Raw genomic sequence first — 22,946 nt, forward strand, 5'->3', positions numbered from 1 at the left:
CTGGGGGGCGTGTTCTAGGAAGAAGGAACAGGGAGTTCGAAGGCCCCCACACGGGCAGGGGATTGGCACCATCAAGGGATGGAAAGCAGGGCTGTGGCATCATGACTGCAGTGCGGTGGGGGTGGGGGAGGGGGAGGGGGAGGGGGAGCAGGGACAGATGAGGAAAGCTCTACAGGTGATGGAGTGGAGTCGAAGTGCATCATGGTTGCCTTAGTGGCCACTTCAGGGTGGTCCTTCTTTGAGATGAGAGGAGCCAGGATGCCCCAGGATGGAAGATGACCTGGTTCTACACAAGAAAGACACGAACTCTTATCCTCTGGGGGTGACAGACTCACAGTGGGACACAGGCAAGAAACCAGCAAGGAATTAGAATGCACAATATGCCAGGAGGCAGCTAGTAAATGATTCTCATCATTGATGTTTCTGTCTTTCTCTCCTCCTCTGAAATCGATAAAAAAAAAAAAAAGGGACAGTCATCCAAATCTAAGTAGTGACCATCGAATGGCGATTCTGGAGGATCCCCTGGAATTGCTTAGAGCAAGCATGTCAAATGTGGCCCACAACGAATATTTTGGGGGCCCAGCCAATATAACAGTATGCAAGAAACGTTTTAATAAAAATTTCATAACTTAATTTTTACGATACCCTGTTATACATAATTATTAATAACAAACTACAACATTCACTAATGATTGATTGCTATAATCGTGTTGCGTTCATTTCCCTTATGCGCAGGCGCACCATTTTCCTCCACTAATACTAGCAGCGAATATTTTAGCAGCCGAAGGCCACGTCATTAGTCTTGGACTGACTTTTTTGGTGTGTGCAACAGGAAATATTTCGCTCTCGGAAAACAAGAAAAATAGGTTTATTTGCGTGACGCTTATTAATTTGTGCAGTTATCCAGTGTCTGGTAAGTGAATGTTTAAGAAAAAATGTTAATTTTTATTAAAATGTTCCATTACTTTATGTTAACAGTCATTCATTCATTTCAGCCCTTTGTATTCAGCATGTCTCTATTGGAATAAACCTACGTTTCAAAGAAAACTGAAGCTTTTGTTTTTTTGCGGCCACATCCACTTGCACCTTGTTTATTTGGCCCGTGTTGGCCTGTGAGTGTGACAGGCTTGGCTTGAGACTTCCGGCTGTTGGTGAGGACGGAAGAGGCTGCAGAATGAGTCCTGATGGTGCCAGGACGTCGTCCGAGGGATTTATCATGAACCAGGCCGGCTGTTCACAGGCGGGAGAGGATTCCCCCATGCTGAGGCACATGCGAAGGCAGTTTCCAGAAGCTTCCCATGGCTCTTGCAGCTCCGCACACAGCCCTGCTGTGAGAATGTCCCGGGGCTCAGTGATGCGCGCAGCCTCATGTGAGGCGTCGCCCCCTGGGCAGGGCCAGGCGGGCTTGCCTGTCAGACCTGCTCGCCTGCTGCTGTTCAGCCCAGACCGCCCCAGCGTCCCTTCTGCAGGACCAGGAAGCGCAGCATGGAGCCGGTCCCGCGGAGAGCAGGTCAGCACTGGGGAGGGCGGGCAGGCCCGAAGGGGGGTCTGAGAGCTGTCCTGGGGGGGGTCTCCCTCCCGAGGGGGGTGGAGCCTGGTGTGGGGCCGTTGGGTTTGGTTAAGTGCATGGCGCTCTCCGGCTCAGCTCCACCTTCAAGGAGGGCAGTGTGGGTCGGGAGGGATGAGGATGCTCTGTGTTGGACTCTGATGTCCGCATTGGTGCCCAGGAGGAAAGGAGAGGAAGAAGGGAGGTTTCTGGGTTTGGGTGTCAGGCGAGGAGGACCAGCTGCCTCATTTGTGGCTCGTTTTGTGAGGCACAGGGAGAGACCGGGTCTGCTCCTTCAGCCCTTCCCCGCTCGGCTGGTTTCACATGTTGGTGATCCAGGATCTTTGAGTCAGACACGGTGGGAGGCGGCTGCACGCACACGTGCGCCATCTGGCTGTCATCTGGAACAGCGGTCGCCAACCTTGAGGACCTCATGGCCCAGTGGTCCGCAGACACCGGCTGGCGACCGCTGCTCTAGGAGGCATGAGGGCAGCCCTGATGCCTGTGCTGTGCGAGAGGCTTCCAGGGGTCCCAGGGAGCAGGGATGCAGGAATGAGCAGGAAGGAGCAGAGGGAAGGGGCAGCGGCAGGGGGCACTCAGCTTCCTGGGCAGAGCACCCCCGGGCAGAGGACCGAGCCTGGTGCCCTCCTGTGTGTCTGGGTCTCCTCTTCCCATGAGAACACCCTTCATAGAGGGCTTCAGGCTCGACCTCATGACCTCATCTTAACCTGGTTACGTCTGCCCAGACCTATTTCCTAAAAGGTCACACCCACAGGTGTTGGGGGTTAGGACAGTCAGGGTGCCTACCAGCCCCACCTGGGCCGAGAGGAAGAAGAAAGGGGAGGCTGGTACCCACAGGTCAGGACGGCTGGCCTAAGGGAGGCAGGGCCAGGCCAGCCCCGGAGCGTCTCCCCACCGCCCTAGCCCGCATCCTGTCCAGGGGGCCACGGCAGTGGGAACGGCCGCCGACAGCTCTGGGGCTTGAGCGGGGTCCGATCTATATGCTGCACAGCTCGCCATGTTAGGAGCGCAGCGCAGGGGCTGCTGACAACCCAGCCACGTGCAGTGAGCACATCGGCCTTAGGACATTTCATCCTAAAAAGAAACCACATGTACTTCAGCCGCCCCAGCCCCAGCCCTAGCCCTCTCCTCAGAGGCCAGGAGCCAAAGTCAGGGGTCTGCAGGGCCAGCTCCCTCCAAGGGCCTCCTGCTCTGAGCTCCTGGTGCTGCCCGCAGCCCTCGGCATCCCCCATCCTCTGCCTGGGCTGTCACCTGGCCCCTCCCTGGTGTGTCTGGGTCTCTCCTCATCCCATGAGGACACCTGTCATGTCGGGCTTAAGGCTCGACCCAATGACCTCAGCTGTCACCACCTATTTCCAAAAGGCCACACTCACAGGTGTTGAGGGGTTAGGACTTCAACCTATCTTTTGGGGGGACACCACCGAACCCACAACACCCTGGTTCATGAGCATCCATGGACTGTCCCCCGCAGAAATGGAATGCGCTGCCCAGGGGCAGCGGGACAGACCTACTCGAGGGCCTGCCCCCGCCCCCCATCCTCACCTCCCCTCGTCCCCTGTCCCGCAGGCCCTCCCTCCAGCAACGACCCTGAGGGGAGGGGTCAGTGGGGTCTGGCCAGAGGTAAGGCCCCCGCACACTGGCCACCTGGCACCTGCCCACCCTCCTGGCATCGGAGGCTACAGAGCCCCGTTCTCTTCCAGACCCCGGCTTCCCGGTGCAGCGGGCGCTCTGCGTACCCGGCAGAGCCAGTGGAAGGTCTGTGCCTTTGTTTCCTGGGTCACAGTTTGCCTTTCCCCTCGCACTAGTCTCTGGGAGCTGAACTTTGAGTTTTGGAGCAAGTCATATGGCGTGAAGTCTCGTCAGATGCCCTGGGCACTGGTTTGGCAGGCTCTTCCTGCCCAGCCTTGCCCGCTGCCCGAATCCGCAGAGGAGCCTGAGCCTGCAGCCGGGAGGGGACACGGGCCCACTGCACGCCAGCAGCTCCTGCGCGGCCGGGTGTGCGCGTCTCGGTGAGTGTGCGCTGTGGGCCGGGCCCCGTGGGAGGAGGGCTCTGCAGCGGCCATTCCCATTTTCCTTGGTTTACACGCTGACGTGCTCTGCTGTTGGAGCATTCACTGCACACACCTCTCAGGAGGCATTCAGCTCCAGCAGGAAGCTTGTCATCCCATGAACAGGACCAGATGACAGGGGTCTTGGGTCCAGGGCAAATACTCCCACCTGTGTGCCCCCTGTGCCCACCTGTCTTCCCTGTGCCACCTGTGTCCCCCCTGTGCCCCCCTGTGTCCCCCCTGTGCCACCTGTGTCCCCCCTGTGTCCCCTGTGCCCCTGTGTCCCCCCTGTGCCCCCCTGTGCCCCTGTGCCCCCCTGTGCCCCTGTGCCCACCTGTGTCCCCCCTGTGCCCCCCTGTGCCCCCTGTGCCCCCCTGTGCCCCCTGTGCCCACCTGTCCCCCCTGTGCCCCCCTGTGTCCCCTGTGCCCACCTGTGTCCCCCCTGTGCCCCTGTGCCCCCCTGTGCCCCCCTGTGTCCCCCCTGTGCCCACCTGTGTCCCCCCTGTGCCCCCTGTGCCCACCTGTCCCCCCTGTGCCCACCTGTGTCCCCTGTGCCCCTGTATCCCCTGTGCCCCTGTGCCCACCTGAGTCCCCCCTGTGCCCACCTGTGCACGAGGACTTCATGCACAAGTGTGATGAGAAAAAGAAACAACGTAATGCGCAGCCATAGGACCATCAGTACATCTCCGTGCTCTCTTCTATCACTGAATCAGCCTGCAGTCCGGAAGGTGTATGTAGCCACACGTATCCAGATGCTAAACCCTCACCCCTGCTGAGGGCGGCCCCCTGTCCAGCGGATGCTGTTGTCTACAGTGACAGCTCACAGAGGAGACGCTGGGTGCGAGGTGGCTGTTTCATAGTCACGCCAAGTGCTGTGTGTTTTGTCACCTCGTTGTCCGGGCAGGAGGGGAGAGAGGGCAGAGCGACTGAGCGCAGGAATCTGAAGTCCAGGAAGGGGCGTGGGCGCTGCCATTTGCAGGCTGTTTTCTATGCTTGTCCACAGCTCACAGCCATTTTAGAATGAGTTACCTGGATCGATAGGCTAAAGGCCTTGTGCCTGGGGAGCGCAGTGGGGCCACTGTGGTTCCAGAGCAGGGCAGGTGTGCTCGGGTGGGAGTGGGAGGAGCCCCCTGAGGTCCTCCCAGCACAGGGGCTTGGGTCCCGCCCATCAGCACGCCCTCTGCTGGGAGGGCTGATGGGGCTGTGACTGCTGCAGATCCACACAGACTAGACCTGGTGCCCAGCCAGGATCTGCCAGGCCCCGCAGCTCAGCCCTCAGATGCCTGGCCATAGCCGAGGTGTGTGGCCTTGACTGCTCACCCCCAAGAGCCGTCCTAGTTTTATGGCGTTTATAGCGCTGCGCCCAGGTGTCTCAGTGCCAGGGTCCTGGGGCTGCTGAAAGCGACAGGGTCCACCCTGCCGAGGACAAGCGGTGGCTTTCTGTGCGAGGCCCAGTCCCCGGCCTGCTTCCCACTGATGGATGTGGGCCCCGGGTACTGCCTCTGGGTGCCAGCTCGTCCAGCCTCACGTGCCCCCAGGTCGGTGCTGCCCAGAGGCGTTACCGCCACAGGCGCACTGCTGTCTCCCTACACACATCTGTGCTGCGGACACAGGAGAGTCCAGGGGTTCGCTCCCTCCTGCGCCCCCCTGCGGGGGATTGTGGTCTAGACCCCCCTCCTAAGCCAGTGCCGGTCGGGCCAGGCAGCAGCCTGTGTCAGAGGCAGATCCGTGTCCCAAGAGCCAGAGGAGCCAGGTCTCCCTCCGCCCCAGGTGCAGTGGGCGTCCCTCCCGCCGGTCACGGGACACCAGGGCCGGGCCGGTGTCATCGTCCTCTCCGGGGGTCCTCTCCTTCCTGCCTGTCCTTGGGGAGGATGGGTGGAAGGGGAAGGCCTCGGGGCGGGAGCCCTGCACTGACCAGCCCTCCGCCACCGCCCTTTCCGTCCAGGTCCGGCCATGGCGGAGCTGCACCGCACGCACTCCTCGCTGGCAGCCCTGGACGAGGAGACGCTGTGGGAGATGACGGAGAGCCACCGCCACAGGATCGTGCGCAGCATCTGCCCCAGCCGCCTCACCCCCTACCTGCGCCAGGCCAAGGTGCTGGGCCAGCTGGACGAGGAGGAGGTGCTGCACAGCCCCCGGTTCACCAATTCGGCCATGAGAGTGGGTGAGCCTGCGCTGCGGGGCCAAGGGGAGGGGCGGGGGGCACCCTGTGTTTGTTTCTCTGGGGCCGCCCTAACAAAGGACCACAAGGACGGTGGCTGAAGGTCTGAAGTTAAGGTGTGGGCAGTGCCGCCTCCCTCTGGTGGCTCCAGGGGAGGACCCTTCCTGCCTCTTCCAGTTTCTGGGGGCCCCAGCCCCCTCGGCTGTGGCCCGGCCCCCTCGGCTGTGGGCCCGGCACCCTTGGCTGTGGCCCTGGCCCCCTCGGCTGTGGCCCGGCCCCCTCGGCTGTGGCCCGGCCCCGTCGGCTGTGGCCCGGCCCCCTCGGCTGTGGCCCGGCCCCGTCGGCTGGGGCCCGGCACCCTCGGCTGTGGGCCCGGCACCCTCGGCTGTGGCCCGGCCCCCTCGGCTGTGGCCCGGCCCCGTCGGCTGTGGCCCGGCCCCCTCGGCTGTGGCCCGGCCCCCTCGGCTGTGGGCCCGGCCCCCTCGGCTGTGGGCCCGGCCCCCTCGGCTGTGGCCCCGGCCCCCTCGGCTGTGGCCCCGGCCCCCTCGGCTGTGGGCCCGGCCCCCTCGGCTGTGGCCCGGCCCCCTCGGCTGTGGGCCCGGCCCCCTCGGCTGTGGCCCGGCCCCCTCGGCTGTGGGCCCGGCCCCCTCGGCTGTGGCCCGGCCCCCTCGGCTGTGGCCCTGGCCCCGTCGGCTGTGGCCCGGCCCCCTCGGCTGTGGCCCGGCCCCCTCGGCTGTGGGCCCGGCCCCCTCGGCTGTGGCCGTCGCTCCAGCCGCTGCCCGGTCTACATGCCTCTCTGCATGTCTCTCGCCCTCCTGACACTTGTCCTTGCACAGGCCCCAGCTGTGCAGCATGCGCTCCGCTCACGGTCACACTAATTACACCCTCGAAGACCCTTCTTCCAAGTCAGGTCCCACTGGCGGGCTCTAGGCGGACACTCCTGGGGGCCAGCCCGCCTGTTCCAGCCCAACTGACTGTCTGTGTTTATTCATTCAGAACCGGGAAGGTCATAGCGTCACCATATCAGCTTCTTAGGAGAATTGAGTCAGTTTCTAAGATACTTGTCTCAAAGCCCGGGCCGGGCCGTGGAGAGCCGGCGATGGGCGGTCAGGGCCGGGCCGTGGAGAGCCGGCGGTGGGCGGTAGCTACTGACAGGATACTTTCTGCTGGCTGCCTGATGAGCCTCAGAATCCAAGCTGAGAGCGATGGGGGCTGGGGGGCCGGGCCCTGGTGCTGCTGTTAGGTGCTTTCCTCCCCGAGCTGGGTACGCACACCCACACGCCCACCAGCACACCTGGTAGGTCCCGGAGCGACCCTCATCTTCCTTAGCCTTTTATCTCCAGCTCTTAGCGCACGGGTCGTAGTAGCTGCTCAATAAATGCCGGCCTCGCCCTTCTCCAGACTGACTGCACTCTGGCAGCAGAGGGGCCTGCGCGGCAGAGGGCGCCCACCCCTTGTGGGGAAGCCCGCCCAGCGCCTTGTCAGCCCAGACTGTCCTGTCCCCCAAGGGCACCTGCTGGACTTGCTGAGGGCACGCGGGAAGAACGGGGCGCTCGCCTTCCTGGAGAGCCTGAAGTTCCACAACCCGGACGTCTACACCCTGGTCACCGGGCTGCAGCCCGACGTGGACTTCAGCACCTTCAGTGGTGAGAGCTGGCCTGCGATCGGAGCCTCCGAGGCCTGTCACCTCTGTTCCCAACCCTGTTCCCGAGGCTCAGGCAGAGGTTCCGTCCTGCCCCGCCCAGCACTCGGGAGAGGAGACCCTCCGCGCACTGCAGGGGAACGGGTGGGAGAGGCAGCCCCTGCTGGGCTCAGAGGAAGAGTCTGTCCCTAATGCAGCACCAAGGGGGCGGCCTTCACGGGTGCGGGCACAGGGACGTGTCCTTTCCCCAGAAGAGCTCCCAGGCCCGCTGGGGGCTGTGCTGGGGTGGCAGGCCCACTCCTGGCGAGGCCTGGGCCGAGAGCAGTGCAGGCCACAGCCCTGTGCCTGTGCTCAGCCCGCTAAGTGGGGGCTCACTGGGCTTGGGTGGGGGGGGGGGGAGTAATTCCAGGCTCCCCTGGGGGCACTGAGGGAGGTGGGAGTTCAGAGGGCGGGGCAGGAGCCCTGGAAACTGCACAAGAGGATGCTCCTGTCTGGCGCCTCGCAGGCTGTGCTTGTGCTGCGTTGAGATCTCTTACGCAGACTTACGGTCCCGTTACTGTTTTGAGGATGACGTGAGACTGTTAGCATTAAGCACGTCTGGGCTGAGGAGGGGCAGGGGTCTGGACAGCCAACACTGGGTAGTCCTTGCACCCAAATCTGGAATCACGTGGTTTATTTACCCAAATCTCGGGTATAGTTCGGCCCGGAAGCCTTGATGGAGACGACAGATAGGGTGGGCCCTCTTGAGAGTCGGGGCAGGAAGCAAAGGCCTGGGGGATGAGGAGCGGGCAGGGTGGTGATGCCCAGCTCCCCGCAGGGCTCATGGAGACGTCCAAGCTGACCGCATGCCTGGCCGGGGCCATCGGCAGCCTGCAGGAGGAGCTGAGCCAGGAGAAGGGGCAGCGGGAGGTGCTGGTGCAGCAATGCCGGCGGTTGCAGGAGCGCCTGGGCCAGGCGGAGGCCCGGGCCGAGGGCCTGCAGCAGCTGGAGGCCGACCACGGCCGCATGAAGCGCGAGGTCAGCGCCCACTTCCATGAGGTGCTGAAGCTGAAGGACGAGATGCTCAACCTCTCGCTGCACTACAGCAACGCGCTGCAGGAGAAGGAGCTGGCCAGCACGCGCTGCCGCGGCCTGCAGGAGGAGGTGCTGCTGCGCTGCCCGGCCTCGTACTGGCCCCGGCCCACCCAGAACTCCCTGCCCGCCAGCCTTGGCTGAGGCGCCCCTGCAGGAAGCTGACCCTTCGCCTCCACCACAGGGGGCCCCTCCCGTCACCAACCCGCAAGGAGCCTGCCTTGTGATTCCCCAAGGCCTGGCTGGGGTGCTGTGCCCACGGTGGGGAGGCCTGCCCGCCTATGTCTGGGGCCCAGGGCAGGTCTGGCTGTTCTGAGCTCCGCAGTCGTCCCCCTAGGCCTCATCCCTCCAGCTGTGGGTGTGCGGTGTCTCAGCTGGTCCTGTTAGTAGGAGCCCCTCGAACCCCAACAATGTCTTTTACTCACGTTTCTGTGGGGGATTATTATCATAGTGATTTGTAGGTTCTTTAAATATTCATTTGCTTTCTGCCTTGATGGCATTGGCTTTTCTTTTGTTGTTGCTAACTCTTAGCTGAGGATATTTATCCATTGTTTTTTTCTAGAGAGAGTGGAAGAGAGGGAGGAAATGAAGGGGGGGGAGAGAAAGAGAGGGAGAGGGAGAAAAACATCAATGAGAGAGAGACACATGGATCGGCTGCCTCCTACATGCACCCTGATGGGGGCCGGAAATTGAACCTGCACAAAAGGTGCAGGCTGGGAACCGAACACCCAACCCTTTGGTGCATGGGCCGGTGCTCTAATCACTGAGCCACACCAGCCAGGGCACTTTTCTTTCATTTTATTTGGAAATAATTTCAAATTTATTTTAAACAATGGTGCAGAGGACACCCACATACCTTACTTTTTCATTTGTGCCCGCTCCCCGCCCCCCGTATGTTTCTGTGCTCAACCCCCCCCCCCTCCCCGCGCGCGCACACACACACACAGTGTCCCCGAGCCTGGCGTGGCCTGGCAGGGATGCTCACTCCTCCTGCCTGACTCCTGTCCTCTCGTCCCCCGCAGCTCTACCTGATGAAGCAGGAGCTGCAGCGCCAGAGGCTGTCTGCCTCCTGCGAGCAGGAGTTCCGAGCGTGGTCCCTGCAGATGGCTGACGGCCTGGAGCCCGGAGCGGAGGAGCTGAGCCGCTTGAAGGAGGAGAACGAGAAGCTTCGCTCCCTGACGTTCAGCCTGGTAGGCCGGGCCCACGGCCCACTTCTCCCCGTGCCCCCGAGGCTGGGCTTCTGACGCCCCTGGGGAGGGTGGCTAGGGGCCGGTAATGGACACCTAGTGACAGCCCGCCCGCCCCGGCCCCGGCGCTGGCGGGTCAGTGGGACGTCGCTCAGCTCCTCTGCCACGGCTAAGCGGCCTCGGAGAGGACTGGGCTGGTTACAGGTGGTGGGGTTCACTTCAAAGCTGGGGGACAGGGAAGGAAACCTGTCTGCCTGCAGAATGCGCTGCATTGGAGAGTGGGGAGCTCTGGATGCAGGGTCAGGACCCCAGCGCCCGGAATGGGCAGCCCCTCAGCCCCTCCCATTTCTTTGACTCAATAAGTACCTGCTTTTGAGCTGTTTTTCGGGAGATGCCTGCTCAGCGCAGAGCTTGCCATCCTGCGTCCTGGCCCCCGCTCCCCTCCCCCCCACCTGCAGAGTGAGCCCCAGGAGTCTGGTGTCTCTGGGTCCCTCGCGGGAGCTCCCCTGCAAGTGCCTAAAGCAGGAGGCTCTACCCTGAGAGGCCTGGGCCTCCAGCACCTTCCAGTCCTGCCAGCCACGCCCAGCAGAGCCCAAGGGCAGCTTCCTCTCCCGCCCCCCTCCCCCCCCCCAGGCCTCTGTTCGGCCTCCTGGGCAGTAATGTCACTCACCCACCCACCAGCAGCCTCCAGCTCCCGTTCCTGGGACAAGCTTCCTAGGGGCAGGCGTGTGGGAGCGGGGCCGGCTGACCCCTCTGTGCCCCAGGCGGAGAAGGACATCCTGGAGCAGAGCCTGGACGAGGCCCTGGAGAGCAAGCAGGAGATGGTGGACCGCATCCACTCGCTGCGGGAGCGGGCCGTGGCCGCCGAGCGGCAGCGGAAGCAGGTGACCGCGGGCTTCACGCTGGGGAGACGGACTTTTCAGTCCATGCTGAGCTTAGGACCAGGTTTGCCTACGTAACGGGTCACTCGTTAGTTTATTCCTGTGTCAGAGCTGTGTTCGCACCAACTCATAGTCCGAGGCTAGAGTCGTGGCCAGTGGGTGGGTGATGAGCAGAGGCCAGGCCCGTGGGCGGTGAGAACAAGGGCAGGTGCAGGTGCAGGTGCATGGGGCCCGGTGAGAGCCGGGGGTTTGATGAGTGGCTGCAAATGGTGAGGGGACGGTGGGGAGACAGCCGGTGGACGAGCATGAGCCGGTGAGAGGAGTTATCTGTGCGCCCTGCTCTGGGCGCGGGATGAACAAAACAGCCACACGCGCAGCGCCCACGCGGATCTGGATGGCTCCGCGCCGTCTGGTGGGCACAGCATCTCTGCGGTGCTCCTGGAAAGCGCACTCGGGGAGCGCGCGCGAGCTCACCCTGTTTCTCCCCGTCCTGTCCTCCACGGCTCTGACCCCTCGGTCCAGTTCTGGGAAGAGAAGGAGCAGACCCTGCTGCAGTTCCAGAAGACCAAGGTGGACTGCGAGATCTACAAGGAGAAGGTGACCGCCCTGCAGAGCCAGGTGGCCGAGCTGCAGAAGGAGCGGGACCAGGTACTGGAGAGGCGGCGGGGCCGGGAGAACAGGAGCTGGGGGCTGGTGGCCTCGTGCAGCCCGCCCTGCCCTCCGTGGCAGCTGCTTCCAGACTTGGGGTCTCCCTCCTTGGTCCAGGCGGTTTCTCAACTCCCTCCATTGTCACCTGCTGACGTGCTCACTGTCCGAGACTAGAGGTCACGTCTAGGGCCGCCCTTCATTTCTGTGCGCACTCTGGGCGGTGGTACACCCACACACGTGACACGATTGTGAACGGTGGCATGTGCCTGCTGGTGAGCCAGTGTTCGCCGCCTCCTCATGCCTGGGGCGCCCTGTGTCCGGCCCGCAGGCCTACTCGGCCCGAGACGCCGCCCAGGTGGAGGTTGCCCAGAGCCTGGCGGAGAAGGACGCGCTCCGCAGGAAGGTGTTCGAGCTCACGGACCAGGGCTGCGACCTGCGCCAGCAGCTCCGCCAGCTGCAGGCTGAGTCGGCACAAGGGGTGAGTCCTGCCCTGCCGTGCACCTGGGAGCAGGGGCAGCATGTGTGTGGGGGGGAGGGGCCGGTGGGAGGCAAGCTGGGCGCCATGCACGAGCCCTGGTGGCGGGCATTGGAGATGCACAGTGGGCAGCTGGGGCTGCTCTACCTGTCCCTTCATGATGATGTCATGCACGTCCTGGAAGGGGTGGCCCGACAGAAAGTTCTGGAACCTGTCAGGTGTGGTATTGGGCTGAGGAAAGAAAGACGAAGTTGAGCTAAAACGACTATAAAAGCCCTAGTTACGCTCTGGCTGTCAGCTCCAGTCCAGGCACCTGGTGTACAGGCAGGGGCCCTGCCCTCTGAGCGCACAGCCCCAGCCCTTCCTCCTCACCCTCCCACATCAGCCACATGCAAAACACATGTATGCGCAGAGCAGACTGACGGGCAGGCGCACACTGCTGACTACGGGTCTGCGTGTTGGAGGGTGGGTGAATTTCTCTTTTCTGATTGGTCTGCCCCCCACCCCATTTTCTATGTGCAGTGTGTATAGACACATGTACATACATTATGTACCAGGTGTGTAACCAGGAAAGAACTGTGTGCACAGGGGTGGGGAACGTCCAGCCCATATAAGGCCCACAAAATCATTTGGTCTGGCCCTATCAAGGCATTAAGGGTGAGTTAATTAAATGTTTGATCAAATAAAGCAGGCTAATTTTTAAAAATGTTTTCTTTTTAAAATCCTATATAAGAGGGTAATATGCAAATTAGGTGGAATGACTAGAACGACCGCCCGACCAGTCACTATGAGGCGCACTGACCACCTCTTGGTCCCTTTCCCCGGCTGGCAGGCTCCGATCGCCATATGGCGAATGGGGAACCGGGGGGTGGGTGGCAGTGGGGGGCGGGGCCAGCTGCAGGCAGCCAGGGAAGAAGGCCCTGATCTCAGGCCAGGCCTAGGGACTGTATGCACGCACGAATTTCGTGCACCGGGCCTCTGGTATATTTATATTGGTTTCAGAGAGGAAGGGAGAGGGAGAGAGAGATAGAAACATCAGCGATGAGAAAGAATCATGGATCGGCTACCTCCTATATGCCCCCTACTGGGGATTGAGGCTGCAACCCGGGCTTGTGCCCTGACCAGGAATCGAACCGTGACCTCCTGGTTCATAGGTTGATGCTCAGTCATTGAGCCATACCTGTTGGGCACCGGCTAATTTTTAAGCTGATAATTTTGTATGGCCCGTGAATGATGGCATACATATCCAAATGGGCCTTTGCAGAAAAAAGGTTCCCACCCCTGACGTATACCCTCTACTACCCAAGCCCAGTGCTCTGCATCCTGGTGGCCAGCGGGGGTCCCAGACTGGAAGCCATGAGAGAGGGTGGAGATGGGGGTGGTGCCTGGGTAGAAACCCCGAGAGCATCCGAGGGGACCCTTTCCTGAATTAACCAGCTCGTCTGGCGCCTTTGCAGCCTAAGCAGGAGGCGGGGCCGAGGGAGCCCTGGCGGAGGGGAAAGCAGCGGCTGGTGCGCATGTTCGCCATCTGCCCGCGGGACGACAGTGACAGCAGCTGCCTCAGCTCCGCCGAGGTACAGCGGCGCCCTCCGCTCCCGGGGACAGACCAGTGCGGACGGAAGGGCCCGGCGCATAGGAGGTGCTGAAGGGAGACCTCAGTGGACCAGGGGCTGCGTCCAGGCCCTCACTGCCCGCCTGGCACCCTGCCCGCCCACCCATCAGCACGTGACCCTCACTAGCCAGTCCCCTGGTCTCTCAGGGCCTTGGTCACTTTCTATGTAAAGTGGGAAGATTACTTTTTATATTTATTGTGAGGACTAAGCGACATAAAATACAGGAAACAGCTAATAGAGTGCTGGCACATAGTAGGTGCTCGACGAATGTGCCCTGGCTGTGAGCTCCCCCTCCCCTCCCTGTCCCCTCCTCAGCCCTGATGTTGGTGGCCGTGGCTTATTCCCTTTCCAGAGCAGGGAGGGGTCGTGAGCCCATGAGCTCCCGCTGACCCTGCCTCGCTGTCCTCCTGTCTCAGCTCTGGTCGGACCTGAGCGCCATGCCCAGCCGCGAGCTGGTGGACAGCTTCCGCTCCAGCAGCCCGGTGCCCCCCAGCCAGCTGTCCCTGTACAAGCGAGCCGCCGAGGACTTCCAGGAGGATCCTTGGTCCTTCAGGTAGAGAGGACGGCATCAGCGTCGGATGACACGGGTCCCCTGCTGGCTCACCGGGGACGAGGGCCGGGCAGGCGCTGGGTGCTCCGGTCCCAAGCTGTCCTCCCCTTCCTCCGCACAGTGGCTTCTCAGAAATCCTGGAGGGGGACTGGGGAGGCTGCCCGGCAGCGAAGGCGGCTGACGTCGACCTGGATTACGAGATTGTAGACAGAGCAGGTGAGTGTGTCCTCTGCCAACCTCTGCAGCCGCCCACCCCCTCTGGGCTGGGCCAGGAGGGGACACGAGGACAGGTCTCCCCCGGGCCCAGGCAGAGGGAGGGGAACTGGACCGCTGCCCTGACCCTGGCCCCTGGCAGTTCAGGCCGGTGCCAGCTGCTCTGTGTCCTGGGTGTCCTGTCCATTGTCACCAAGCGGTGAGGGAGTTGTCTCCATGCCTGCTCAGCCCAGATGTTCAGACAGCTGCTCGTTCTGTCCCTCCTGCTCTGGACCCTGGGCACTCGGGCTGCCAGGGACAGCACGGCGCCAGGCTGTAGTGCCCCCTCCTGCTGGCCGGGGCACCTGTGGGAGCCTTTCTCCCCTTTCCCTGTGGCTTATGCCTTGTATCTGTCACTTACCTGGTTCTCTCTCCTCAAGCCGTGTGCCCCTCATGTCGGCCTCCTTACCTTCCCACCCTGCACACCTACCCCAGTCTTGGGCCTCACACAGAGTAGGTGCTCAGCACCCTGCCTGGAATTCACCCTGTGGCCACCAGGGGGTGCACGCACCCCATGCTGGTCCACAGAGGCACCTGTGTGTTGGGGCAGTGGTCACGTGGCCAGAAACCTTAGCCTTCCTGGATCACTGGTGGTTTTGTGACAGTGACCAAGGGAAAGGCTCCGCCGGGGGAACCAGCCTGGCTGTGAGGCCGGGAGGACAGGGGGCTTACTGCTCCTCTTCTGTGTGATCCCACATAATGCCCCGCTTTCCCGCATTCTAGTGGAATTCACCTCAAATACGCCAGGAGCACCCGGTGACCTCCACTTGGCTGGAATGTATTCACGAATAGGGTTTCCCCGTGAGCTGGCACAGGCCGCCGTGGCAAGCGACAGGCAGCTGTCCGCCCTCTGCTGGCCTCCGGTCCTCGGGGCGGGCGGTCCACCAGGTGGAGGAGCAGCCTCCGCCGCCCACAGGGAAGCCACCGCCTGGACTGGGCCCATCGGCCTCCCAGGCTGCATGTCAAAGTGCAGAGCTTGGGGACTCCCAGGGACATCGAGGCCTAGGACTGCCAACTGGAGGCCTCCGCAGCCAGCAGCTGGCGTGGTCGGGGGTAGCGGGAGCAGCGATGCAGGCGGCAGGCGCTGTCATGCAGAAAGGCGGGCCCGGGTTCCACCGGATTTGACTGGATGAAGGTGGAAGTGGATTCTAGCTTCCCCATCTCATAAAACGTGGGCAACATTCAGTCTCACAAAGGACACAGTGCAGGCCAGACCCAGGCAGGGCAGCTCTCCGCCAGCTCCTCCCGTGTGGGGAGATGAGTCAAGGTCTCAGCAGGAGGGAGGAGGAGGACGAGGTCAGCCGCAGCCGAGGTGGCAGAGGGGACTGAGGTCGCGTGTGGCCTCCAGGGCGGCCCGCTGGTGTCTGAGCCTTTGCTTCCGCCTAGACCTCCAGGAGCCTGAGAGTGGCCCACAGCTGATCTCCAGGGGCCCCTGCGTCTCAGCCAGGTGAGCGGAGCGGCGCCGGGCAGGCAGGTGGCAGAGTGAGGGCTGTTGGCAGGCGACAGCCTTTTGAGGGTGCGATCATGGCAGGAAGGGGGGTGGAGAGTTCCAGAATGCCGGGGCTGGGGGCAGAGCTGGGCTGCACACGAGCTCCGTGGCCCCTTCCTGCAGCAGCGTCCCCGTGCGGAGGCGGCCGGCCCGGAAGCTCCCGAGCCAGGTCACGGTGCTGGCCTTCCAGGGGGACGCACTGCTGGAGCAGATGAGCGTCATCGGCGGGAACCTCACGGGCATCTTCATCCACCGCGTCACCCCTGGCTCGGCGGCCGACGAGATGGCCTTGCGCCCAGGCACCCAGATCGTCACGGTGAGGTTCAGGGCTCTCATCGCTGCTGTTTGAACGGCGGTCTCGTTGTCAGCTCCCGTGCGTGTGCGTGCACGCCTGTGTTCAAGTACACAGAACGCGAGATTCACCACTTTCACTCTTTAAAACTTTTTGTTGTAAAATATTCATGATGCTGCAGAAAACATAAATGTACAACTTAACTAATTACCATTAAGTGACTGCAGTAGCGGGGAGGTGACGTTGATGTCGCTGAAACTTGAACTTTCAGCTTTTTAACAATTGTAAGAAATTCACAAAATAGGCGTCACCGTTCCCAAGGCTGGCCTGTCCCCCAGAGGAGACCCCGCCCCCACGCCACGGGAGCCCTTTCTCCGTGTCTCGTTGTCAGTTACATTGTGGTTACAGCCGCAGAGCCCTTTATGGTGTCTGGGGGACAGTCCTGAGCCCCGAATGGGGCCAGTGCAGCTAAAAGCACATGGTCATTCTCCTTACAAAGTGCCCTCTCGGCGTGAGGCAGCGAGGGAGTGAATGGAGGGACAGTGAGAGCCGGAGCTTTCACAGCGGGGCGGGGGCGGGGGGATGGCAGCTCGCGGTGGACACCAGGGCCCGGGCGGCCCCACAGCACAGAGTGACCCGGCTCCACGTGTCAGTAATCCCAACGCCGAGAACCTGTGATCTGGAACGCTCTAGAACGAAGGTCCATTTTGGAGAGCAGACCCTGGGTCCTGGGTGGTGCTCTCGGCATGCGGTTGGGAAGGGGGTGGTGGTTGACTCAGGGTGGGAACATGTGTGGCTTGGAGCAGCCGAATGCAGATGCTCCGGTTCAGGGCCTGGGACAGAGGCCCTGATGGGCATGTGGGTGGCTGGGAGTGCGTGTGGGTGGCTGGGGTGCGTGTGGGTGGCTGGGAGTGCGTGTGGGTGGCTGGGAGTGCGTGTGGGTGGCTGGGGTGCGTGTGGGTGGCTGGGGGTGCGTGTGGGTGGCTGGGGTGCGTGTGGGTGGCTGGAGTTGGTGTGGGTGGCTGGGGTGCGTGTGGGTGGCTGGGGTGCATGTGGGTGGCTGGAGTGTGTTGTGGGTGGCTGGGGTGCATGTGGGTGGCTGGAGTGCGTTGTGGGTGGCTGGGGTGCGTGTGGGTGGCTGGGGTGCGTGTGGGTGGCTGGGAGTGCGTGTGGGTGGCTGGGGTGCGTGTGGGTGGCTGGAGTTGGTATGGGTGGCTGGGGTGCGTGTGGGTGGCTGGAGTGGGTGTGGGTGGCTGGGGTGCTTGTGGGTGGCTGGGGGTGCATGTGGGTGGCTGGGGGTGCGTGTGGGTGGCTGGGGTGCGTGTGGGTGGCTGGAGTGGGTGTGGGTGGCTGGGGTGCGTGTGGGTGGCTGGAGTGGGTGTGGGTGGCTGGGGTGCATGTGGGTGGCTGGAGTGCGTTGTGGGTGGCTGGGGTGCTTGTGGGCGGCTGGGGTGCGGGGGCTGTGGATGGCTGGGGGTATGTGGATGGCAGGGGGGGTATGGATGGCTGGGGGGGTGTGGATGGCTGGGGGGGTGGATGGCTGGGGAGGTGTGGATGGCTGGAGTGGGGGTGAGTGCAGATCTGCGCTCAGGCTCCGCCGCCGAACCTGGTCGATAGCGGCCCCCCTGGTGGTTTGCCCCCAGGTGGACTGCGAGGCCACGGAGCCCTTCTTCAAGGCCGTCCTGCAGGGCGTGACCCTGGAGCAGGCTGTGGGTCTTCTCCGCAGGGTGGACGGCTTCTGCTGCCTGTCTGTGAAGGTCAACACGGAGGGTACACACTCCCCCCGACCCCACCCCCAGGAGCTCCCCTCTCAGGACCTGCCCAGCTGCCCAGTCCCGACTCTGAGCCGTGGCCGTGCCTGCCCCAGCCCCCATGGCCTACCCAGAGCCAGGCCACACCCCCGGTCTTCAGAGGCCCCCAAGGCAGCCGGGACCTCCCACCCACTGGCGCTGGCACCAGGATGGCTCCCGAGACTTTGGGGCGGTACCTTCTGTCCCTCCTCCTTTCACATTCCAGAACCTTCCTCCTGTGGTTCACGGCCTGGGCTGATCTCTCCTCTCTCACCAGGTTATAAGAAGCTGGTCCAGGACCTGGCAGCCAAAGTGGCCACCTCAGGGGACTCCTTCTACATCCGGGTCAACCTGGCCCTGGAGGGGCGGGCAGAGGGGGAGCTGCCCGTGCACTGCGGCGACATCCTGCACGTCACCGACACCATGTTCCAGGGCCGCGGCTGCTGGCACGCCCACCGCGTGGGCCCCTACAGCACCAGGGATACGGAGGGCGGCACCATCCCCACCTACACACGGTGAGCGGCGGTCGGGACGGCCAGTTCCCGGGAAGGGGACACGACCAGAGTGGAATCCTCATGTGCCACCCCAAGTGGACAGGGTTTGTTTGTGAGCTTTCGGGGCCAGCGTTTCCAGCCTCAGTGCTGCGACCTGGGACGGCCCGCTGCTGGGGGCTGCCTGGCCTCATGCTGGCCCCGACCTGTGAAAACCACAAGTGTCTCCAGACACTGCCAGTGTCCCCAGGAGGTGGGCTCACCAGCCACCTGGTGTGTCCAGGACTGTTGGTTTTAGCACAGGAAGTCCCACCTCCTGGGACCCTGTCCTGGGACAGATGGGGCAGGGCCGCCCCCCTCCCCCCAGCAGCATCCACCTGCCGGGAGCCGTGTCCCAGGTCAGCCAGTGCACACACGTGGTGTCAGGGTGGTGCCGCTCAGCTCAGCGGTGCAGGGAGGCCAGGAGCCATGTCCCACCCAGGCTCACACCCGGGACATCAGCGGGCACCTCTGGTGGGCTGCAGGCTTGCAGGGTTTCAGAGGCGCCACTGGGCAGGGGTGGGTGTGGAGCCTCCTGGCAGTGGTGTCTCCTCCTCCCAGGGCGCAGCAGCTGCTTATCGGCCTCCTGCAGGACCTGGCTCAGCAGAGCAGCTCCGCCCGCAAGGTGAGGCCGCTGCCGGGTCCTGGCCCGGGCCCTGTGGGGGGGCCCTCCCTCCTTCCTCCCTGGGCTGGCAGAGGGGTGGGGCCTGGTTAGGGGTCCTGTTGAGAGGGTGTGGGCTACTGATCTGAGGGGTCTCCCTGCGAGTCCCTGCCCCAGGGGCCCTGCACACCTTCCCCTGGGCCCACAGGGCACCCGGCCTGCAGGTTCCTCCACCGCCAGCAGAGGTGCTGGATGTGCCCCTGCACCCACTGCCTGGCCATGTGCACCCATTGCTCCCTCGGAGGGCGGGGACCTGGTGTCCTCCCCACATAGGACACTCAGTGCCCCAAGCGAGGAGCCCCCCGGCTCCAGCACAGCGGGTGAGGTGTGGGGCCGCCCTCGCTGCCGTGCCCTGGGCGAGGGCCTCTGCCCCAGGACCCTCTCCTGCTCTCTTCTCCTTGGCACGGGACCTGGGCTGTTCTGTGGGCACAGCCTGAAGGTCCAGGGACCAGCCTGGAGCCCCCGGTGGGGCGGTGCCTGCCTGGCCCGGTGTGGACGGCGTGGACAACTGGTCCCTTCTCCCTGCAGCCGTCTTCTGGAGGCCCCCAGAGGCTGGTGCGCATCGTCACTGTGGACAGAACCAAGGCCAGCGCCCTGTGCTCATCCTTTGATGGGGCCCAGTCAGACCCCAGCCGGCTGGGAGGTGAGGTGGGGCGGGGAGGGGCTGCAGGCTGCTAGGGGAGGGGGGAATAAGGATCGATCGTGAGAACCATACTTGGCGCCTGGGTGCCTCTCTGGAGAGGTGAGTTGGGTGAGTCTGAGGCCCTGAGGCTGCATAATATAGGGGGGCTGTGGAAACAGACAGCAACTGGAGTGAGGGGAGTGTGGCGGGCGTCCAGGAGGTGCGGGGGCGAGGAGAGGGAGATGGAAGGGAGGAGGCCTTCTCCATCCTCCCTGTGGCCAACGAGGCAGTGGGACCAATGCACTACCCAGCTGGGCCTGGCAAGCACAGGGCTCTGTGGCCACGGGCACCCAGGCTGTTGAGCCAGGGAGGGTGGGGCTTGCGGCCCTTGAGCCGGCACCCATCGTGGCCGTCCCATAGGTGTGGGGGCTGTGCTGTGCAAAGCACAGGCCCTGCTGCAGGCGGGGCCTGGGACCACTCACGGCTCTTCTCCCCCACAGACGCCTCCCGCAGGGGCTTCTGGGCTGAGAGCTGCGTCACCCTGGCGCCCTACACGCGGGTGCACCCACGCAGGCCCCGCCGGCCCCGGCCCGTGCTCCTCGTGCCCGGCTTGGTCGGGAGGATCCTGAGTGAGAAGCTCTGCCTGCTGCAAGGGTTTCAGACATGCCCAGCAGGTGCGCTCCCCCCGGACCCCCCCTGTGCGAGCGGGCAAGGCCTGGGCTGCCACTGGATGGGCTCCAGGAGAGCAGCGGGAGGCGCCATGAGGGCCCTGGGCTGCCTAGCAGGTCACCACGCCCGCCTGGGGCGTACAGCAACTGGGCTGTCCTCCGGGCTGAGGCCAGCAGTGGGACCAGGTCTCTGTGGCAGCCGGCGCAGAGGATCTTGGGAGGGCCTCCCTCTCTCTGGCTCCTGGGGCTCCTGGTCCTCGGCTCCTTGGCTTGTGTGCACCCTCCTCCCTCAGCCTCCTCGTCACGTGGCTTCTCCCGTGTCTGTCTCCACGGGAGCTTCCTGTAAGGACCCAGCCCTCGGGTTAGGGCCTCCCTAGTCCAGTGCGACCTCATCTTCACCGTCCCACCTGCACAGATCCTGTTTCTGAACAAGGTCCATGCTGGCGTTGGGTGGGTGAGAATTTGGGGGACATAACGCAATCCAGCGCAGTTACTGCTGGCAGTCAGGCTCATGTGAGACCAGTGGGAACCCCAGAGGGCGCCACCCACCACCCAAAGCCCGTCAGCAGAGTCCTGGGCCCCGGGGACAGGCTGCGTGTCTTCTCACAGCAGAAGGGTGGGCCCAGGGAGGCGGCGGGAGGCCTTGGTGGGCGCTTCCATTCACGCCGTCACTAGTCCACGGCTGCGCAGAGCTCACTGCCAGCTGGGGCCACCGTGATTTGGGGGCACTTGGGCGGCAGCAGCGGAGGCCAGCAGAGGGCACGGGCAGGTTGGGAGGAGGCTGGCGGAGGGGGCAGGAGCTGTTCAGGAGGAAGGGCCTGGTGGGAGCTGCAGCAGGGTCTGAGGGCAGGGCCTCAGCCTCCGGCTCTGGCCTCTGGGTGGCCATCTGCACTGTAGGGTGTTGAGTGACATCCCTGGCCCCCACGTGCTAGCTGCCAGGAGCACAGCCCTGCCCCGTGGTGACAGCCAAAAAGTCTCCAGACATGCCTGTGCCCTGGGGGCACACTTGCCCTGTTGAGAGCCACTGGGGGGTTTCCAGGTGGAAGAAGTTGGATATGTAAGTTTGGAGCTTGTGAAGCGATGGAGGGGTTTATCTACATCTGTCCGTCCATCCACCCATCCTTCCTTCCATTCGTCTTCCTGCTCCCTCCCGTCCACCTGCCCCTGGCGCTGCCTGGCAATGCTGTGCCCCGCCCCCGGGTTAGGGTGCCCTGCAGGGTTAGCCTCTGAGTGGGAAGCGCAGGGTCAGGCTCACTGAGAGGACACCTAGGGAGGGCTCCCCCAGCGCTGGCGGGGCCCCCGGGGTACAGCGCAGGGCTCCCTCAGGCCCCCAGTGGTTGGGTGTGTGACCTCCCGTCCACTGTGCCCCGCAGAGTACTTGAGCCCGGAGGAGTACGAGGCCGCCAGCCGGAGGGGGGACATTGTGCAGGAGAGGGAGGCCGCCGGCAGCCACTGCTGGGTGACCCGCGCAGCCCTGGAGCGCCTCATGGAGAAGGTAGGGGCGGGCGGGCAGGCTGCTCGGGGAGTGGGGACTGGCAGGGGTTGGAGGCCGAGGTGGGACCAGGGTCCCTGTGGCTGGGGAGTCTCTGACCTCCCTGCCGCTGTTTCCCGGCACAGGAGGTGGTCACCAGCATCTGTGAAGGGACTAAAGCCGGGGTCGCCTAAGACCATCCTGCGTATCAGCTACTTACATAACGATTCATAACAGTAGCAACAAAACAGTTATGAAGTAGCAACGAAAATAATTTTATGGTTGGGTCACAACATGAGGAACTGTGTTTAAAGGGCCAGAAGGTTGAGAACCACTGGACTAAAGGAAATGGAAAAAGCTCATGTTCTAAGGCTCACACATAGGGAAAGCTCACTGGGAACTGCCGAGTGTTACATGGGTACAAGGCGGCCAGACCGGCTGCCAGCGGAGGCGGGCGCCCTGTGCCCCCAGCCCCGGAGGAGGAGCTGCGGACTCCTGGGGACGGGCGTGCACAGGCCCCTCAGCCCCAGCTTGCAGCTCCAGGCTTCCAGGTGAAAATCACACGCTTGGAAGACTCTACTTTCAGGGATCATTTCTATAGTTTGTCACTAGAGAAGTTTCTCTGAACGTGTAGAGCACCCGAAACCATGAGGAGGGGGCGCAGCATCCTCTCCTGAGCCTGAAGCCGGCTTTTGGTGTTGCTTTTGCAGCTGCTACCAGCCATTGATGATCACTCTTCTCTTCCACTGGGAGAGTAAGAGGGAGAGGATGTAGTCTGAGTGGTTTGTGTTAAAAATAAAAAAATAAAAAAAAGAAAAAAAAAAAAAAGAAAATCACACGCTTGACGATGCTTGTACCACTAGAACGACTGTCTTTTAAATCGAGGTAACATTGGTTAACTTCATGTTAAGTCTCAGGTGTCCGCATGTAATTCTACATGTGTGCACGTTAGCGTGTTCACCAACAGTCTAGTTTCCATCCATCGTCATACACTTGATCCTCCACCCGTGTCACCCTCCCAGCCTCTCCCTCTGTCCCATGTCAATGGGTTTCGGGTTTTACTGGTGTTTTTCTTTTTCTATTTTAAAATTGAGTTCAGAGAGGAAGGAAGAGGGAGAGATAGAAACATCAATGATGAGAGATAATCATGGATCGGCGGCCTCCTGCACGCCCCCCACTGGGGATCGAGCCTGCAACCTGGGCCTGTGCCCTGACCGGGAATCGAACCGTGACCTGGATCATAGGTCGACGCTCAATCCCTGAGCCACGCTGCTGGCCGTTTGTTCATTTTTCTGGCCTCACATCTGCCACTTGGCAGAACACCCTGC

The 22,946-nt window shown here is 62.9% G+C and overlaps 1 protein-coding gene and 1 non-coding gene across 2 annotated transcripts in view; both read left to right on the forward strand.

Moving 5' to 3' along the window:
• The window catches only part of CARD14 (caspase recruitment domain family member 14), a 29,234-nt gene that overhangs the window by 3,950 nt on the left and 2,338 nt on the right, over positions 1 to 22,946 (forward strand). The window contains exons 2-22 of the mRNA XM_070393040.1: positions 736 to 913; positions 996 to 1,510; positions 3,373 to 3,576; positions 5,561 to 5,779; positions 7,285 to 7,422; positions 8,236 to 8,561; positions 9,512 to 9,679; positions 10,441 to 10,560; positions 11,080 to 11,205; positions 11,534 to 11,683; positions 13,138 to 13,254; positions 13,710 to 13,846; positions 13,965 to 14,059; positions 15,482 to 15,542; positions 15,708 to 15,900; positions 17,520 to 17,646; positions 17,944 to 18,181; positions 18,758 to 18,821; positions 19,386 to 19,500; positions 19,980 to 20,153; positions 21,521 to 21,642. Coding sequence (XP_070249141.1) covers positions 5,569 to 5,779; positions 7,285 to 7,422; positions 8,236 to 8,561; positions 9,512 to 9,679; positions 10,441 to 10,560; positions 11,080 to 11,205; positions 11,534 to 11,683; positions 13,138 to 13,254; positions 13,710 to 13,846; positions 13,965 to 14,059; positions 15,482 to 15,542; positions 15,708 to 15,900; positions 17,520 to 17,646; positions 17,944 to 18,181; positions 18,758 to 18,821; positions 19,386 to 19,500; positions 19,980 to 20,153; positions 21,521 to 21,642 — 2,682 coding nt within the window. The 5' untranslated portion in view covers positions 736 to 913; positions 996 to 1,510; positions 3,373 to 3,576; positions 5,561 to 5,568. The remainder of the gene's footprint in view (positions 1 to 735; positions 914 to 995; positions 1,511 to 3,372; positions 3,577 to 5,560; positions 5,780 to 7,284; positions 7,423 to 8,235; positions 8,562 to 9,511; positions 9,680 to 10,440; positions 10,561 to 11,079; positions 11,206 to 11,533; positions 11,684 to 13,137; positions 13,255 to 13,709; positions 13,847 to 13,964; positions 14,060 to 15,481; positions 15,543 to 15,707; positions 15,901 to 17,519; positions 17,647 to 17,943; positions 18,182 to 18,757; positions 18,822 to 19,385; positions 19,501 to 19,979; positions 20,154 to 21,520; positions 21,643 to 22,946) is intronic.
• On the forward strand, positions 22,189 to 22,402 carry LOC138995285 (small nucleolar RNA U3). Its single transcript, XR_011468600.1, has one exon. It is a non-coding gene; the product is annotated as a small nucleolar RNA U3 (small nucleolar RNA).

This window comes from Myotis yumanensis, unplaced genomic scaffold (genome assembly GCF_028538775.1).
Source record: "Myotis yumanensis isolate MYYU_CA2020_CCGP unplaced genomic scaffold, mMyoYum1.0.hap1 SCAF_16, whole genome shotgun sequence".
Classification (NCBI taxonomy): Eukaryota; Metazoa; Chordata; class Mammalia; order Chiroptera; family Vespertilionidae; genus Myotis; species Myotis yumanensis.